At 38.9% G+C, this 20,663-nt stretch overlaps 1 protein-coding gene across 1 annotated transcript in view; it reads left to right on the top strand.

The window, feature by feature from the left end:
• EMB2785 (elongation factor family protein) overlaps positions 1-19,527 on the top strand; it is a 317,292-nt gene extending 297,765 nt beyond the window's left edge. Inside the window, exons 18-19 of the mRNA XM_089437097.1 lie at positions 18,938-18,988; positions 19,237-19,527. Coding sequence (XP_089293223.1) covers positions 18,938-18,988; positions 19,237-19,320 — 135 coding nt within the window. The 3' untranslated portion in view covers positions 19,321-19,527. The remainder of the gene's footprint in view (positions 1-18,937; positions 18,989-19,236) is intronic.
• Positions 19,528-20,663: the final 1,136 nt, after the last annotated feature.

Here is a 20,663-nt window from a genome sequence, read left to right as displayed (position 1 = left end):
GTGAGGTTGTCCTTAAATCTATACCCAATCATAAGAGGAGAAAGAGATGTGTGAGAAGGCGAGTGATGTTCAAATGAGGCAAAGGCACCTTCTATTTAAATGCAAACGTTGAGGATGAATAGACGTGATTGTTGGGCTTTTGATTCTACATTAGTTTGTTGGCCGACCTTGACAATTTTTCCATAAACAAAATAAATTCATAATTCCATTTGTACATGTCAGAATGAGATGATCTTTAGATCAATCCGACACCTATCATAGAGAGGAATCCAATAAAAATATTAGTTGCATCGTATGAGTTGTCCAATGTGGAGTTTGGCCCTAGTTGCCAAATTCAACAAGGATTTTTTCTCCAAGATGGTCCTTAACCAACAACCAACATCCCCTTGCAGCCACCAACTAGTTTTTTGTGCCATTTCTCTACCACCTAAGCTAGCCATGTGTTCCCTCACCCATCTATTATGATCGTATGTTTGAAGGTGGGCCTCCTGAACTTTCTTAACAATCCACCTATAGAAAAACTTTGATCTCTTGGCCTCTACTGCGCTGGTGTGTCTCCTATGCCTCCTCCAAATTTGAGGGAATTCTGATGGTGGGGTTGTGAGATATCCTAAGCCTTAGCCTCGAGATTGGTTTTTTCCCTAAGTTTTCCTAGGCTAGTTTCTCATAGGTATCATTTTGCACCTTCAAGTGAAAATCAATTCTTTGATCCCCGTCTCATCCTTGTTTAGGTCAAGTCTGTCATTGGTTGCTAAACTCCTTCCTCTTGACCTAACCTGGGTCCACTTGGTCCCTTGTGGTTCCATATCTTATCAAAGTCAACTCTTCAAATACCACTTGGGAAACCAAGCTCCATAAGGATTTTAGGGATTGGGAAGCTCCTTCACATTTCATACTCCTTAAACTTAACCCTTAAATCCTCATCCCCTTTTCCTAGAAAGCTTTGTACGTTGCTTAAAAAGCAAGCAGGTCCCATTATTGAGTCTCCCCTAGCAAAGGTTCCCCGAGATCACTTCACATCCATCTTAGTTGATTTATCCTTCATAAGTGATTCTCTATATATTGGGTCTCCTCCCATCTTTGAAAGGCCGTAAAGAGTAGGAAGCTTTAGCCACTGTGACAGTGGGCTTTAGCTTCATTATTGTTGTTGACCTAGCAAATGCCCCTCTAGGACCCTCTGCTAGTTTGAGCGGTAACAATTTGGTGCCGTTGTCGGGGAAACAAAACATGTGTTTGGTTCCCCATATGACATATTGGCATATCATTATTGGCGACTTCGTTGGAAGAACGAAGCCCTAGTTCTTCATTAAGCTTGAAAGTTAATGCTTGCAGGGTGAAGCAAGCATCTATCAAGGCACTTTAATTCACCCTGGTGACTCCATTTTAATACTAATATGAAAAATCATAGAAAATGGACTATCGTAAAAGAGAGATTAATCTTGGTCCCACATTTGCAAAACTCATTGACCAAGACATTCAAGAACTACAAAAGAATGGGGATAAATATGCAAAATCTTATCAAAATGTATTGGAAGGTATAGATATGGAACTCATGCTCAGGTTTTATAGATCACCACAAGTACAACTCGACATGATGAAGGACTTCTATGAGAGGGATCCTAGTCACCTCTTTGACCTGGCTTGCCTAACCTATGCTTTGAATATTCTAACTGACCTAATCAATAACAAATGTTATAGTCAACCAAAGGGTAATCAATTGGATGACATTGGAGATTATTTCCACATTGAAAAGGAGAAATGGGAAATTGTTGGGCCTCAATTTGATTGTGCTCCCATTGATGATACCGATAAAGAGGATGAGGCTAAGATTGGTTTTCCCTTTATCCCGGGCATTACTTGCGATGACATATCCATCGATACCTTTGGGAAGGAGAATTATTATTTTCCCTTGCATGAAGAGGGACAATTGGAAGTAATCGATTCTCCTTTCAAAGAAAACCCAATCTTTGATACTTGTAATGAAAAAAGCAATGAGGCTCCTACCTATCCTCCTTATGATTATATGTTCAAATTACTTGAGCCTTTGGATTATGATTTCGGGAAAGGAAAACCCGTTGAATATGACACTTCACCCTTCCCTTTGCCTTTCCCTCCTTTTCATCATCTTGAGTCTTGCTCAAGTGAGTCCTTCATCCCTTTTCATATGATCTCAAGTGACCATGAGCCTTTCCCTTTTGAATATGGTGTCAAGGAAAAATTCTTCATGGAATATACCTTATCTCCTTTGACTCATCCCTAGGATTATGATCTCTCCGCAAACTCCCCCCCTCCAATGTGACCATCACCATGGGCAACCTATTTGTTTCACTTCTTTTGTCCCTCGTCTTTCGTTCTCCTCTCATTATGACCTTGTGGCATCTACAAAGCACAATATTATAAGTAATGATTGTGATAGGGAGTTGTTAAGAGTGATCTTTCATTCCATCATTGCGTACTTAAAGGGAAAGCCTCACACTTCTAAATTGACCTATTCCCCTTCTCTTAGGGCTTCCTTTTACATCAAATGGAGATCATGTTTTCCTACCTCCCACCCACTTCACCCTCCATGTGATTGTGACGACATTCGCTTCAAGTTTTGTTTCACAAGCAATCATATTGGCAAGCATATGTATAGTAACGTGATGATATGTTGGTTGCACTGGCTTTATGATTACATTTAGTATTGCTCTTACCATATGCATGTTAGGGTAGGATGCATTGCATACTGATTTCTGCATTAGAACTAATTTCATATGATATTTCTCAAGATAGATTCGCTGCATTTATATTTAAAAACCGCATTTGAAAGTTTATTTCTGTGAGTCGATTTTATGGGCCTAATCCAAGCATGTGCGATCATGAGATGCCGTAAAAGCATGGTACCCAGTGTTTTTCATCTATTATATGTGCAGGTAACATGTCTACGGTAAACTATGTCTCAGGGTTTGCCGAATTTGAACCTTGAGGTTCGAAATTCGGCGAACCCAAAAAAAAATTCAAATTCGTTCAGGTTCGGCGAACCTGATAGTCGAACCTCAAATTCGAACCTAAAGACAAACCTGAAGCCAATGTTATAATTTTTTTAAAAAAAATTGGGGGTCGAGGTTAGATTTCAGGCGGCTTTTGTTAGTTGTTTCAAGGTTTATGAGAAAAACCATGGGAAACACATGGTTTTCTCTTGTTCCACTTCCCACCAATTAGTTTCCCACGGTGGACACTGTTTTGGATTTATTTACCGTGGTTGTTGATAGATTTTCACAAACCAACTTCAATCTGAGTGTACTTGCTCTATTGTGTTCAGTGTTGTCGTTGCGTGTTGTATTCTCTACAATTTCCTGAATTCAATTCTAGACGTTGCTTGTCCCTGTCGGCCGGAGCATGAAGTTAATAGTGGTCATGATTTGTGGCTCATGGGTGCTCACTACTAGTCATATAGTTGTATTGATTGATTTTGATTTATTATTATTATTATTATGATTATTATTATTATTATATATATATATATATATATATATATATATATATAGTTGAACTTAATGTTGAAACTCATACAAACCTCATCGAAAAATTCAAATTTGAATCGAACTTAATTGTTTCTGAACTTGAATTCAAACCCGAACCATGTGACATAGACGGTAACCAAGAGATTGTTGGAGTCCTCGTGACTTCCGCTTCAAGTAGCTTCGTTACCCACTATTTTGTGGGTGATCTTCCTAGGAGAAATTTTTTCTCCAAGATGGTACTCAGCCGGCAGCCCCTTGTAGCCACCAACTAGTTTGTTGTGTCATTTGTCCGCCACCTGAGCCAGCCATGTGGTTCCTCACCCATCTATTATGATCGTATGTTTGAAGGTGGGCGTCCCGAACCTAAAAGTATGCCTTGTCATTTGATAATTGAGTATTGTAGTTTGCTTATCATGGACACTTCTAGGCATGGATTAATGGGAGATTCGATGGAAAGAGTGGGCTAGGTCTGTGCTCTTGTCCCCTAGACCTCTTTTGGATGTTAAACTTGGACCCTAGTCTTGTGGGATCTCTTTTACTGACCTTTGGGCTTTAGGGATAGTACTATATGGGTAACCCTGATTTTGGTTGCCCTCATCCACATATATCACTCCCCTTCCACTCATTATGAGCCCATTCATCATTTCTCCCACTTGGATCCACAGGTCCACATAGGGTTAACCTTCCCAATCCCCTTACTCACACCTTAGGTCGGGCCTTGAATGATGCCCTGGAGGTTGATGCTGCTGAAAAGAAGAGAAAACGCATAATTGGCCACATTCAACAAGAAGATGTACCACAAAATGAAAAAGATGGTTGGGACAAACACATTTAGCACGTGGGCAAAAGCCAATACATGAGCTCTACCCCATCATCATGGCCATCACCCTCATTCCTACAGGGCGTGGATGAGCCTCCTTTATCTTTTAGGAACCCATGACTATCCCAACCCCTGGTGGGCAATGAACTTTTCTACCTTAAAGGGGGTATCCACTGCTATGTCTCACACATCACACTCTTACCCCTTGAGCCCCAAGCAACCAATTAAAGAAAAATCATAAAAGGAAAAAGGTATATAAAGAAGGGTGGAAAAATCAATGTCGGGCACCTTATGTACCACGATTGCTCCCTCTTGTACATTATATACGCAAGTGTGGGCTTCTCTTTTATTAGCTACCCTTGTACCCCAACATGTGGCCCAGGGCTGCCCCTTTTCATCCCCTACTCCATTGATCTCTTTATCACATGCCAACACCCTTTAAAGGATGTACCTTGGACATACTATTCCCTTTAGAAGTAGAAACCACCTAATAGGATACTTGGTTAACCCCATTTGGAGCTTGGAGACATTAGCAAATTCCAAATCCCACTATGGAAGGGCATGCCATTATGAAGTTCCCACATGTTGTCCATGGTTTGTGAGCTCTTTTACTCGATTTCCTTGATGACTTGTTGTACTAGAAGGCTAGGGGACGCATTGGATCTTATGCAAGATTTTATGTTTTTTCCATTTTGGGTTTGGTCTCCTTGTATGGGGTCCTAACCCTCTAGAGGGCTACATTGGACATGTAGGGTGTGTGTTGAGAGCCATGGGCCTCCACAGTAGTAGACAACACTCTATGGATCCCTAGAGATGTTCATAGATTGCTAGAGATTCACCTGTTGGATGAAGAAGATGCACCTAGTTCACCTTTGCCCAGCTAGCCCCACAGTTGTACCATGCACCTAGCAGATGATCCAGGACTTATATGCTGATATGGTATCAATTACACCATAATCTAAGCCCGTACAGATGGTCTACAAGCATCTTCGACTTACTTGGAGACCCATAAGTTTATTTGTGCACCCTCACACCCATTGGGAGCACCATAGGTTTATTATGTGAAGAACAAGGGGCCAACCCCTTGTCCATTAATTTTGAGAGTCTTATTCATCACTATGGCACATATGGACTTCATCAGGGTTCTTAGAGGGCCCAACAACATGTATTATTGATCATTCGACCTCTTAAGAGGCTTGTTATTTTATTTATGAGCTAGTTTGGTGGTCTTGTCACCAAGAGTTTGTTGTTTGCACATTAGTTTTATTTTAGGGGCTAACGTGGGCCCAAGTAGCTAAATCGAACTCATTAGGAGTGTATAAATACAAATGATGAGAGTTCATTTCTCATCATCACTTGGTTTTGACTTATATCTCTCTTGAGATTTTCGCTATTCCTTCTTGGTGGACGAAATTTTGGAGAAGGGATGAATTTTTATGCATGGATTGTCTTTTCTTATCTTAGAGCTTCTTGATTGGCAAGTTTATTCGTGGTTGGATATATTCTCTTACATGTTAGTACAAATTTAATGCTATCTATTCTTTTACTTTGTCACATACATTGATGATGAGATTTTCACTATACTAGGGCTAGTTGTTGGATGCATTTATTGCGAAATTGTGGAATTGTGTTTCTATATAGCATATCTCTATGTATGGGCCTTGTATGTTGAATGAATTCTCCTAGGGATAATTCTAAGGTTGAAGTTATCTTGACAAGGCATCTTACCTTGCAAAACAAAGTGTAAAATCGTTAAGGTCACTCTCCTTTGCGCTAATGACAAGCGAAGTTGTCCTTGAAGCCTCCTTTGACCTAGAAACGCAGTCTATCCTCATATTCTTCTTGACTCCAATTTCCCTAAAGGATTAGGCATTGGTCTACCATAAGGTGATCACTTAAAGAAACATTTTTCTTTACCTCTCCTTCTTTATTCTACTTCTAGCCACATTAAGGGTCCTAGGGAATCATTTTTTCGACAATCCACCCATAGACAAACTTCAGTCTCTTGGCCTCTACTGTGCTGGTGTGTCTCCTAGGCCTCCTCCAAATTTGAGGGAATTCCAATGGTGGGGTTGTGAGATATCCTAAGCCCTAGCCTCGAGATTGGTTTTTGCCCTAAGTTTCCCTAGGCTAGTTCCTCATAGGGATCATTTTGCACCTTCAAGTGAAAATCAATTCTTTGATCCCCTTCTCCTCCTTGTTTAGGTCAAGTCTATCATTGGTTGGTAAACGCGTTCCTCTTGACCTAACCTAGGTCCACTTAGTCTCGTGTGGTCCCATATCTTATCAAAGTCAACTCTTCAAAAACCACTCAGGAAACCAAGTTCCATAAGTATTTTAGGGATTGGGAAGCTCATTTACAATTCATACTACTTAAACCTAACCCTTAAATCCTCATCCCCTTTTCTTAGAAAGCTTTGTACCATGCTTAAAAAGCAAGCAGGTCCCATTCTTGAGTCTCCCCTAGGAAAGGATCCCCGAGATCACTTCACATCCATCTTAGTTGATCTTTCATAAGTGATTCTCTATATATCAGGTCTCCTCCCATTGGTGAAAGCAAGAGTAGGAATCTTTAGTTGTGGTGATAACGGGCTTTAGCTTCATTGTTGCTCTTGACCTAGCAAGTGCCCCTCTAGGACCCCCTACTAGTTTGAGCGGTAACAAGCCTCAAGGGTTAGCTCAAATGGTCTAGTGCAAGATGTGAAGTTCTTTGATATTGTTGCTAGTTGTTGCTGATCAAGGGTTCGACTCTCTTTGATTCCCTTGGAGCAAGGCCCGTAATCAAGGCCAACGTTTTACCGGGTTTACCATCCATGAAATGTGGGGAAGTACTCATGGTTTTCCCATGCTTTCATTATATATATATATATATATATATATATATATATATATATATAAAGTATTTACAAGTTATGAACTTAAACATTGTATACTTGATCATGTCAAAATTTAAATAGCAACATCTTCTTCAGTTAAGAGGTTGATCCCCAAGGCCTAGCAGTTAGACTCTGATAAGATTTTGGCCAAGCATTTTCCTTTAACTATTTTGGTGGTCTTTACCTCCATGTGATATTATTGGATCTTTGCAATCCACTTATCCCTTTTACCATCACTGTCTCCTTGTACCAAGATTTCTTTAACAGTTGTTGTAAGGATATAATCTACGATGTTTGAGTGTAAAACATACACTTTGAAAGCCTTCAGAGCTGACTAGAGAATAAAATTAGAACAATCACATATAAATATTTAACAATATGAATCTATAATAGCAAGGGTTTTAGTCTTAAGAACTCGAGATTCAAGAGTAAAGAAAATTTGATTAATGTATCCAATTTCCAAAGTCAAGAAAAACATGCATAATAGTCCAATATTGTAGAATGCTAAATAGTAAAATTAATATATAGTGTGGGTGTTGTTACCACTCAAACCAATAGGGGACCTAAAGGGGTTCCTGAAAGGGCAACGGCTAGGTCAGGGACAACTATGGAGGCTTAGCTCACTATCACCACAGCTAAGTCTCCCTGCGCTTTACGAACTTTCATCGATGGGAGGACTCCTGATAGTGTAAGGATTCACTTGTAAAGTATATGTCAATGGATAGGTGAGAAGTGACCCTGAAAACCCTTTCCCTGGGATGGAGTAAAGAATGGAACTTGCCTGCTTTTCCGAAAAATGCAAATAGATTACAAGACAAAGAAACATATGACACTCCTTGTCAGCAATAAGCTTTGAGGACAAAAATTTTCTAAAGCGAAAGGCAATGTTATGAATATAATATATAAAAGTAATATAAATAATAGTAATAATCATAATAATGATTAATTAAATAATAATTAGTTATTGAAGAGACATGTCCCAATGGAAATGACTATTCCTAAAGGGTCACCTTGCCTAGTATATAAGCAGCGCCCTCATTTGTAATATCATTGTATCTCCTGTGTACATAACATTCTTATATAAATATACTACTTTTCCTATTATGGATATTTATATATTCTAAATATTATGAATATTTTGTTGCATATATGAACCCTATTTGTTACATCCAACCCTTCCCAACCATCAAAACCTTAAGAAAACTCGACTTTGTCCACAGATCTATCCTTCTTCAATTATGGCTCCTTTTGCTACCTTGGCTAAGTCACTTTTAGTCTCACACAAGAAGAAATTGTCCTTCACTTTGTTATGAAACCAGCTCACAAAAAGATAGAAAAGATAGATGAACGCCTTAGAAATAAGCCTCTTCGAGGGGGCAACCTCTTTTACATTACACAAATGAACAATTCTTGGATGATACAAATGACAAAACCTCCTTTCTATATATAGGAGTCTACGGGGTCATAATATAATCAGGGCCGACATAACAATAATAATGTAAAGGCACAATAATAACAATAGTGGGCTTCTATAGGGCATAATAATAACAATATGGGGACTACATGGGCACAACAATATAATAAGGGGGTTGTACTAATAACAATAAGGGGTTACATTAGTGGTATAGGGACCTAACATGCCCCTCTCCTTCAAAAAGTGTTGTCCTCAATGCTTGAGTAGTTCTTGATGCTTCTGTATAAAATTCTTGTCCTCCAATGTGGAATCTTTAGCGGGTAAGTTCTTCCACTTGATGAGATACTATGAAATTGATCGATTTCGTAGCTGTTGGGTTCTTGTTTCTGTGACTACTCCAGGTTCCAATATGATTTTTCCTTCCTCGTCAAGTTCTGGCAATATTGTTTGAACTGGGATCTTCTGCAACTTTTGAATGAGTTCCCACCCTGCTTTGTCATTCTTCCATTCATCCCTTGCTTTGTTTATCGAATTTGGTTGGATAATTATACCAACCTTTAGCATTTCTACAACCATGCTTTCAATTTGATTACTTTGGGCATATGGATATCTGTAAGGCATGATGTTTGGAGGAACACTTCCTGGAATCAAATGAATAGCATTGTCATGATCACGAATAGGTGGGAGGCCTTTGGGAGTCTCAAATACCTTGGAATGATTGTCCAAGACTTTTTGGAGATCTGGAGAAATAGATGATTTCGATGTGGGAACCTCTAGCAAACATAATTGTGGAATTACGCTTCGTTGTTCTTTCTTTAGAAGCTTTGTCATTTTGTTAGAGCTGATTACCTTTCCCTATTTCCCTGTGATACCCCTTAATTCAACTTCCTTTCCTTCCGAAGAAAATTTCATGAAACTTTCTTGAAAATTAAAATCTATTGTGCCCAAGGATTGTAGCCATTGGACGTCTAGTACAACATCAGCACCACTCATTGGAATGGAAATCATTGGGCTATTCAATACATATTCTCCCATGGATAGCTTGATATTATGGCACTTTTCAGAGCAATTTATGGTTCCTCCACTTGCAACGATCAATTGGCGCTCTGGTGTTGGATATAGGAAGCAATTCAATTGTTTGGGTATCTTACAATGAATAAAATTATGGGTACTACCCGAATCAATCAACACTATTACCTTTTTCTTCTTGATATGCCCTTCTATCTTGAGAGTTTGAGGAGTGGTAATTCCTGTCAATGCATTACAAGATATGGTTAGATTCATTTCATCTTTCTCTGGGATTGGTTCCTGGTGTATATCCTCTTCTTTTGATGTTTCTTATTCATTTTCTTTCTCCTCTTCCCCATCTATGTAAATTAATTTATTCTCAGCACACTTATGACCTTTAGTGTATTTTCTATCACAATTGTAACAAAGCCCTTTTTCTCTTTTTTCTTCCAATTGTTTTGGCGTCAACCTTGTAGGTGGTGAATAGATAGGAGCAACAACAGTTCTATCTTTATAGTTATGAGTGGTAGGCTTCCTTGTTGCCATAATTTTGCTTTCAATTTTTCTTGCCAACCTGTATGCCTTCTCCAATGAATCAAGTTCCCAAAGGCGAACCTCATGTTGGATGTTATCATTTAAAGTCCCTATGAAGACTTCAATCCTATGCTTCTCTGGAATATCATTTACCCTTATATTCAATTTTTGGAAGTCCTCAATGTGCTCTGCCATTGAACCCTTTTGTTTGAGATTTATCATTTGGCTAAAGAAGGTGTTGCTCTTTGTATCCTCATAATGTGCTATCATTTCCTCCATGAAAATTGACCAGGTGACAAGTTGTTTACGAGAACAAATACCTCTATACCATACAAATTGATTCGATTCTAAATATAAAGATGCAATATGTACCTTTTGTGTGTTTTGCACATTATGTAGATCAAAATATTTCTCCATCTGTAGTATCCATGTTACGGGATCCTTGCCATCAAACTTCCTCATATCTACCTTTGGAATATGCTGGGTCTTCAATCCAATGTTAGATTCTATGAAATCATTATTAACATTACTTTTTTTCTCATCATGAGTTTCCTCTACTACCTTTTCGCCATTAGGAGGCCTTTCTTATAGCAGCTTTGTCCCACCTTCCTTCAAACCTTCCATGTCTTTCTTCAAATCTTCCCTACATTTCTTCCAATATGCTTTCATATCATCGATATCAGCTTCCATGGAATAGATAAAACTATTTATCTTAGCTTTGATCACATTCTTCAAATCATCCATCCAATTTTGATTACTAGGTGTTTCTATTTTCTTGATTTGAGTCATTCTTTTTCGTGCTTTTAGGACCTCAATCTTGAATATGTTGTATCTCTGGGACTGTAGATCTCCAAGGTCTGAAATTGCGACCTACGGTAGCCCTCTGAGTCCTCTTTTTAACCCTGTAATTCTGATCAAGATTGGATTCTCCAAGGAAGAGTTATGTCAAATCTCCCACGATGACTTGATTATAGACTGGTTCAGTGGAGTGAACTTGTACGACATGCCACGTGTCACTGTTTCGACCTCAAGTTCTAAAACTAATACCCAACAAACTACACTCTGTCTTCTTTCTGTCACTTTTTACGAAATTTGAATCAGATGCTTCGAGAGAGAGTTTTGACGATTTTCCCAAGGTCACCTGTTTAGGATGTAATTTGGGAGCCTACAGAAACGCTAAATGTCTTGGCCTGTATCTTTGAAAATATAGCGAAACAAGCTCTGAAATTTGGGCCCAAGATTCACCACGTTTTCGGATCAAATGGGTTTTAATTTTAGAGTTTGAACCTTCGTAGAACAAATAGTATAGAGAAAATTCCACGATGACCTGTTTGAGATGAAATTATGGAGTTTGCAAAAACCCTAACTTTCTCATATCATATCTTCGAAAATATAGCGAGACAAGATCCCAAATTCGGACGCGAGGTTCAGACCGATTTCTTCTCAAATGGTTTTTTTTTAGCTTTTGAATCTTTGTAATGAAACAATTATAGCGAAAATGCCACGGTGCCCTGTTTGGAGCAGCAAAACCCTAGAATCCACAACTTTGATACCAAATGTTATGAAACCAACTCACAAAAAGATAGAAAGGATAGATGAACGCCTTAGAAATAAGTCTCTTCGAGAGGGCAACCTCCTTTACATTACATAAATGAACAATTCTTGGATGATACAAATGACAAGACCTCATTTCTATATATAGGAGTCTAAGGGGTCATAATATAATTAGAGCCGACATAACAATAATAATGTAAAGGCACAATAATAACAATACTGGGCTTCTATGGAGCACAATAATAACAATATGGGGACTACATGGGCACAACAATATAATAAGGGGGTTGTACTAATAACAATAAAGGGTTACACTAATAGTATAGGGCCTAACACACTTTCTATGCATTATCCTCTCCATTGGCTCTATTTATATTTGTCCTCAGGTCTTCTTAAGAATCCCTTATGTCCATCAAGGAACCTTAAGCACAACGTTTACATTAAATAAGGATATTAAATTCCTTTTGGGTTCCAAACCCACTCACTTTGGCTCCAAAACTCCCAACTTAGGTGCAAAGCCCACACGTCCATCTTTGTGGGTGTTTCTCTCTTGCAAGCCTATCGCCAAGGGCATGTGAGAGTACCTCTCAATGCTACCCGATTTCAACACTCCCTATTAGCGAGGGAAGTACTTCCATTCCTTAGAAGTATCTTTGCTTCCCACACTAGAACCCAATCATCTTCCGCTGCTACTCTCTAACATTCATTGTAAGTTTCATCTTTCGTCATTAAATTGTGTAGCTTGGAAGGTACTCCATAAGCCTAGTGAGATGGGTTTGTGTGAGTTTGGTCACAAAAGGCTTTGTGGGCAAAGAACCCAAGCGAAGGGGTTGTAGGCCCATGATGGGGTTTAATATCTAAAGAGAAGTTAAAAGGAAAAATTAATTCCTAAGTCTAAGTGGATATAACCACTAAGTTGTAGAGGGTTCCTCAAAGGACTGGGAAGAGTTACTTAAGAAGGCCTAAGGATCAAGGCTAGAGGCGTCATTGTGAAGATCATATTGATCAAAAGGCCGAGATGTAGTCTAAAGGAGGCCTAGTTGGAAGGCCGAGTATGGCTGCTAGAGCAAGCCTAGATCTGATCTATGTCAAGAGCATTCATCAAGGGAGGAGAGCAAGTTTCCGGTGCCGCAGACCTAAGGTGCCAAACCAAGAGTGGAAGAAGAACAAAGGATGGTTTTGTTTGCTAGATCTGAGTTGGCCAAGAAGGAGAAACTGAAGGAAAAGCTTGCACATGAAGTTATGGGCATAGATGGTGTGAAACCCTTACAAGAATTGGCCACAAATATGTAGATCCCTAGAATAGGGCAGAGACCCTACAACATGTTATTAGAAGAGGTCTAAACCTTGTCTTGGAAAGTTGTAATCTATGATCTATTGCAGGAGTAGAACCGCTCGTAGAGGGTTTATAAGATGGGTTTTGCTCAGGCACAAGGATTATTAGAGGTTGAGTTTATGGCACACCTGTAGATAGAACCATAGTTCTAAAAACTGGAACTGGGTTTCGAACCGACCGACTTTCTAACCATGATTCGAACTCGAACAGGATCAAACCGGGTCGAACCGGATTCAGTAAACTAAAATTGGAAAAAATACATAAAATAATTAATTTAATGAAAAAAACAGTTTTAAGATTACAAACTATGATTCCAAACCATTAGAGACAATATGGAAAGTCTTCTCATCTATATACCATGTAAGGTTGCATATATCAAAATGGCACTGAGTGCAATACATATCAATGATATCATTGACAAAATACATAACCAATGAGGCTCTAAATGGCCTCTAGAGTCCCAAAACAATGCTACAATGAGGCTCTAAATGGCTTTCTGAGTCCAAAAACAATGCTACAACTCAAGCTACTAGGCCACTAGCCGACTAGAATTCACTGATCGACATGATCATTCATCAAACTCATCACCACTATTACACACATGGAATCATCACTAGAAGCTACATAAACATCATCTAGCTGAGAGTTTGAGGACTCCTCAAACTCATCTCCAACCTCAATAATAGTACTAGTAGTAGCATGAGCAACATCACTAGGCCTGCAGAATTAGAAGCACGAATTCGCTGAGCTGCATGACTATTGCTTCCTTCACGAGATAGCATGTGCCATGCTTGGTCTTGTTGGTTCATTTCCTTCAACTCTTAGTTCAACTACTAGATCTGCATTGGGATCAACATCCCCAACTCCACTAGATAACTCTAAGCTAGCTCCACGATGACAAAGAACTTCCAAATTTTTTGTTGCTCCAAAACTCAATGTTGTTGCAGAACTGTCCAAGCTCTCATATACACACAAACACTAGAAATCAAATGTGTGAGGCAAATAGGAGCTTAGGCATCCTTTTATAAGCATAGGGGGCTAGATTTAGAAGGGAACCTACTAGGGTTTGCTAAAAAACACCTCCAGAAACCACCTGAGAGTCCCATCAACATGCCCAACAATGTGGCTTCCTAACCTGCTGCTTTTTATAAAAATCGGTCGGTTAGGTACAAAATCGGCCAAATCGGGCGATTTGGTGTCCAATCGATCCTGGCCAACCAACCAATCAAATTTTTTGGGCCAGTTTGATATCTCAGGGAGCTAACCGACTGGTTCAATCAATTTTCGGTTCAACCAAACCAATTTTTAAAACTAGGGATGGAACAAGTGCCCTAAAAGAGGCCAGAAAACTCAGAATCTATACTCGTGAACAATGGTCCTAAAATGATCAACAAGGCGTTAGATCATCATGGTGATTGAATGCAAGTAGAGGAGTTGTTCAAAGGGTTTGAACAATATAAGTTTATGTGCCCTAGTTTAGGGTAGCGTGAAAGAAGACATCACAAGTGCCTACATCACTAGAGAAGAGCAACTTGAGGCAACCGCATACCTAGAGGAGGCAAATCGAGGAAAGAATACAATTTCGCATCTTTCTGTGGTTTTGGTTTGTGCAGGACTAAGAGGAGGAAGGCCAAGTTTGAAGGGCATATTTGAGCATACTTTTGTGGAGTAATTTTTGTGGACAGGGCCAAAGACCACTGTGCTATCATAGGAGCAACCGAGACCTTTTTGGGTACTAGTTTGTAGTTACCACAATTGTTATGGAGGCCGCATGAAGCTAGGATAATAATGTAGACAAGAAGACCATGTAAGAGGAAGCTACCACATGTTTGAAGGGTAGTTTGGCCAGGAAGAAAGGGCATACGTGTTGCAGTAACAGGGTGCCCTATCCAGGCTCAAAATCTTTAGGTGAAATGTTGCACATAGCCAATGTATAAAGTAGATTTGGTACCCTTCAAAAAGGTATGTTATTATTCTTCATGTATGGTGTATTGCTAGGTTGATGGGTCCAGTTGGGACAAAGTTTTGTTGGGCAGCTTAAGAGCAGATTGGAGGACTATAGTAGTTGTCCAAAAGAACCCTAAGTGCAGACTTGTGAAGGACAACAAGTCTTCTAGGAGAGGTAGGTGTATTGGAGCTCAAGGATTGGTTCTTTGAAGAGCTAAAGGGCAACCAAGAGAGCAATTGATTTAGCCATAGTTCACTATTGGAGAAGAACATCCTTAGTGAGAAGAAGGGCATCCAAGAGAGCAGTTGATTTAGCCCTAGTTCACTGTTGGAGGACATCTTCAGTGAGAAGAAGTGCAGCCTCCAAGCCCTTGAGTTGTCATCTTGTAGCAACTAAGTGGCATAAGTGGGAAGACCAAAGAGTTGTTCACAAACAAAGTTGTCAACAACTGATCGAATACCCATGCGCTAATGACTTGAAGGACAAAGGAGCAACTAGAGGGCAGTATTGTTTGGGCCGATGTTCGGTGACCTAAAGGACTTGTGGTCCCTGATAGAGGCAAATTGAGGAGCTGCAAATTGGAAGCTAAAAGACCAACAAATGTGTTAACGATATGTGGACTGAAAGGAGCTGTGGAGCATGCTACAACAACAAGTTAGTTGGATCTTGGTCAAGGTAGATTGGTTGTCAAAGTGATTGACACCAAGCCCTAGTTGTCTTGTATCAAGTTTATTGTGTGAGGGCCATGATCCCTGGTGCGGGAGCCCTAAGACTATTGTATTATAGATTGTTATATAATGAAGAAGGGTTTAAAAGTTAAAAATTGTCATTTGCGCTAGATGATTCACTAATGTGTGTTTTTTGTTGTGCAAAGTAGAAGTGTTGTGGCACTTGAGAGTGTTTGTTTTAGAGATTTTAAGATCAAACCCAGATTCTCTAGTGCTAAGGAAATTCAACATGGTATTAGAACCGGGTTTGAAGGACCAGTGGATCAGAGTGTGCACAGTGGAAGCATGTGAGCCAGTGGAGATCGTATAGACTCTGAGGGAGTCTAGCTTCAAAGGGAGCAACCCTATGGAAGTTTGAGATCTTTAGGTCCATATGAGGCAAAGACGCTATCGAGATTGTGTGGTCCATTCTATAGGGTATGCTGCAAAAGTGGATGCTAGATGGGCTAGTTTCGTTGGTGACGATGTTGGATACTTCAGTGGAAGTACCTCCCTCGCTAAGAGGGAGTGTTGAATTGTGTAGCTTGGGAGGTATTCCAAAAGCCTAGTGAGATGGGTTTGTGTGAGTTTGGTCACAAAAAGCTTTGTGGGCAAAGAACCCAAGCAAAGGGATTTTAGAGCCATCATGGGGTTTAAAATCTATAGAAGAAAATTAAAAGGAAAATTTAATTCCTAAGTCTAAGTGGATAAAACCCCTAAGTTGTAGAGGGTTCCTAAGAGGTGTAGGAAGAACTATTTAACACTTTAGTGTTTACCACATCCACAACTAGATAAGAAGCTACAACACCATGTCTAAGTATGAAACCCATACCTGAGAACATAGCATAGCAAGTGAAATGAACAAGCTAAACCAAAGTACCATGACCATGTGGATGAAAGCATAGTGTACCGTCTGCTAATGTATATGTCATTTGAGATGTAAGGGAAAGATCTGATATACCATGGTTAAGTAATCTTAGGAGCGATGTGAGGCAATATTGTCTTGTATCCAGAGGAGAAAACTGATTTGGAAGTAGTTAGTTACCCATGAGGGGGCGACACGTTGCACATGGAGTTGAAAGCAATGTGTAGGGCCTAAACATCAACATTTTTCTAGCTGCCACATAATTGAATGTTATTTGTTATGACTTGCTTATGTTGTGCATCTATATCTTGGATGAGCTCATCCAACAAATTAGATAACATATCATTGTTAACATTGTCAAATGCATCAACATATTTAATAAATGTGGAATCCTTGGGACCATTCGCTAAGAAATTTTCGTAGGGTCCTGCCCTTGCACCTGTCCAATAAGAAGAACATCCCACATTGCCTAGTCGAACAGATTCTTCTTGGTAACACTAAAGGCTATATCAGTCCATAAGAAACACATGCTCACAGATTGCAGCCATAAGAAACTCATGCTCACAACCAATCTGCTTCTTCCTTTTCCTTTTTTTCATAATAAAATGGACGGAAGTTTGTGTGCCATGTTTTGTTCCGAGAACAAAGAATGGGTATGTGGCTTTTGTGGAAGACACATGAAACTAAATCCTTCTCCTTCCCTCCTTCCACAATATGCTTGTAGTTCTTTCTATTTCACCAACAGTAGTTTCAAGACAATTGTTTTTTTCTTCCTTCTTCTTTATCCCTGTTTCAATAGCTGCAAATACTTGTTGCCGAATGTCTAGCGTGACATTTGGACGGGTGCCCCAGTCTCTATCTGGGATTCTTGCAAGGTGGCATTTTAAATAGTTGACCCCTTGGACCATAAGCTTTCAACGATGCTTGCCATTTAGCTTCTTACAATTATTCCCTTCAAAGGGGTTTATCCAAAGCCTTTGGCATGTCAGCAAATAATAAATTTAATCCAAATTTAATGAACTTAAGCTAATATCTAAAACAAACCTGCTGAAAAATGTAACAGCAAAAGCTATGCAAACCCGATCCTTGTTGCATAAATGATAAATCTGCAAACAAAAACTAGAAAAGCAAGAACATTAATTTGTAAAAAATGAATGAAAATCAACGCCTGATGCATGTAAGATTTGTTGTGACCATTTAAACTCAAAGTTTGACCCTTTGAACCATGCTGGAACTGTCACTTTTCTCCAAACCATGCAAATAGAAAGGGTGATATGAGAGACGTAGAGAGAAATTACCTTTATATGCATTTTTTTGGAAATCACCTGTAAGTCACAAGCTATTAGAAAAAAATGTGATATTTTGGGGTGTAGAAAGCTTGGCAATTTTTTCTTGTCTTTTAATTCTCATAAATCATATTTTTTCAGAAAATTGCCAAACCCACTATTTTTCAAAAACTAGAAACTCAGTGGTTTTGTTGATTTTTCAAAAAAATCAGTATGTTTTAGATATTGAGTTAAATATCTCCACTGTCTGATATGGGAGCAAACAAATTCCCGTCACCACTTTTCATCTTTGTCCTTATGGTCCAGATTATATTCTTACTGATATTTTATAAGTTTATGTGACTAACCATTAGACTAGGCAATTTTTAATGGAAACATGGCCTCAGGCATGCTTTTTGCATCTGCTATGGCCACATGTAATTGCATAAGACATTCAGAAATGTTGAACAGTAATGCTCTTTTCCCCGAAATTGGTTTCATTCACCAGCCATATATAGGTAATGAATTCCATGATCTCTCCAATTCCTTTTGCAAATTGCAGAAGGATTCTTTGACCGTGTGGAATTGAAAAAAATCAATGATTTGGTAAATTTCAGCTTTACTTGATAGATGTCAGCATATCCTTTGGTTGGTATTACATTGGTGCCTTAATTTGTTATCTTCAACATTAGCATAACTGGTAGCTGAGTTTCTGTGTTTTTGTAACTCTCCAGTCTTGGGTTATATTTCAATTTTCAGACCAGAAGTCGTGGATTTCTGCTGTAAAACATTGTTAATTTAAATAGCCTACAGCTCCAGTTCATTGGCAAAAACTGAAATGCAGTTGAGATAAGCTCTTTTAGTAGGGGAAGTGGGTCTCCATTGAAGTGGGATGCTAATACATTTTAACTAATATAGAGTATTAGTTTCATCAAGATCTACTGCTATGTTTCTATGGGGTTATTTATTCATATTACAGTTGCTGTAAATATGGTTAGTTTAGAATGTTGACGAAGTTGCTGTCTTGAAGAATCAACATGAACTTATTATCAAGTGTCAGGTTTATACGGGTCCTGAATACTATTAATTGATACTTGTTCTTTTTAGATGACTCTGGAGGAAGCAATTGGGTATGTTGCCGCTGATGAGCTAATTGAGGCAAGTGATCTTCAGATCCACTAGCTCTGTCATCCCTGTTCACGTGTCTATTTCCTTTACATGGAGACATATGCAGTATTCATATGGTGTAAACATTTAGGTTATTATTTAGCGTTTTAAAAACCAAAAAAACTAGAGGCTAGCAGAGTCCATGACATGCATGCATTGTTTACCTACATTATAACTATTATTTCAGCGTGTTCTGAATGAACTTTTAAGAGAATAATGTGGAGAGTATTTGATTACAGGTTACACCAAAAACGGTGCGATTGAGAAAAAAATGTCTGGATGTCAACAAGCGGAAATCAATCCGCCGTTTCAACAAAGAATGATTACAGAACTGCAGACTATATCTGTACGGCTTATCTTCAAGTGACAGGGCATATAAAAGCACCCGTTGCAATATAAGATTAGAGGACAACGTAGGGCATTCAATTTATTCATTTATATATTTAAATTTTTCTTAAGTGTTTGGGCTGGCCCTTACACATCTTTCATTACCGTTCAGAAAATTAATTACAACGAGATAGGATAGTCTATTTAAAATGTAACTGAAAGCTAGGATGATTTATGTTGGAGAAGTTGTAATTTGATATGTGAAGACAAAATGTATTGAGGCTCACGAGGTATGCTAATTAAGAAAGCGGTGTCAATTCAGAATAATAATATGGAAGAGATAGCTTCATGTTCATGGTTCAGCATAGTCTTGTTCTTTTGATATATTAGTCCAGGTGCATTATGCATTTTCTTTCCTCTTTATATTTGCAGTTTTCCCCGTGACATTGCCATTCATTGCATGTAGATCATGGCTAGTGTTTCCTTTGGTTAAAGGGTATTTAGGAGGACACAGATTTGCATGGGATTTACGAGCATTATATATGAAATGTTGGTATTTCATTTTCATCTGTTCCAGTTTTGTAGAAGTGATGAGGGTGTATATGGCCAATGTTCCTTATACCAAGAACTATCACATGCTTTTTAGGTTCATTTATAAACCGAGTGGTTATGCTTTGGAGCAATTTCATTTAATGCACATTAGGAAGGTAGGTGACAATGAAACTGAGTGCTGGGAAAGAGATGTGGCTGTCAATAAATTATACTATTTGTAGACTGATGGTATTTCTAAATACCTATATTTTACTGCTTAGAAAACTATTAATTTAAATATAAATTAATGCACTGGTCGGCCTTAATACACAGGTCAGCTCTAAGGTCGACTCTTCTAAAGAGACGTGTCTGTTATACACACAAACAAATATATATACAAACCCAGGTCAGTTCGGTTATGGCATCAATTCGTGCACAGAAGTTTAAGCGCAGAACAAAACCTGTGAAGAAGACCAACTCAGATCTGAGAGAAGAATAAGAGAAAACAAGGACGAGAACAGAAGAGACCTAATAGAGGACGAAATTTGAAGAAGGTTGATCAGCTAAGATACATTTTGGTTTTGGGGTCTTTGTGTTTTGAAACAAAGGTTCTCTTGTGATCTAGGCATATTAACTTGGCATACAATAGAGCTCAGCATTTTAGTTTACCTCAGATTGATTGCAGAAGCCTAGTACAGACCTCAGCCTAGTGTTGTTGCCAAACTCAGACTTGACCCTTGTTGGAGACCACGGAGGAGCAGATTAGGGCATGTATTTAGGCATTTTCTGTGGAGAACTCGGCCTGTAA

This window comes from Pinus tabuliformis, chromosome 5_2 (assembly GCF_031772625.1).
Source record: "Pinus tabuliformis cultivar Carrire ecotype Pingquan chromosome 5_2, CPIR1, whole genome shotgun sequence".
In the NCBI taxonomy this organism is placed as follows: domain Eukaryota; kingdom Viridiplantae; phylum Streptophyta; class Pinopsida; order Pinales; family Pinaceae; genus Pinus; species Pinus tabuliformis.
The sequence above is the reverse complement of the archived record's forward strand: the minus strand, read 5'-3'. Positions and strand labels throughout refer to the sequence as shown.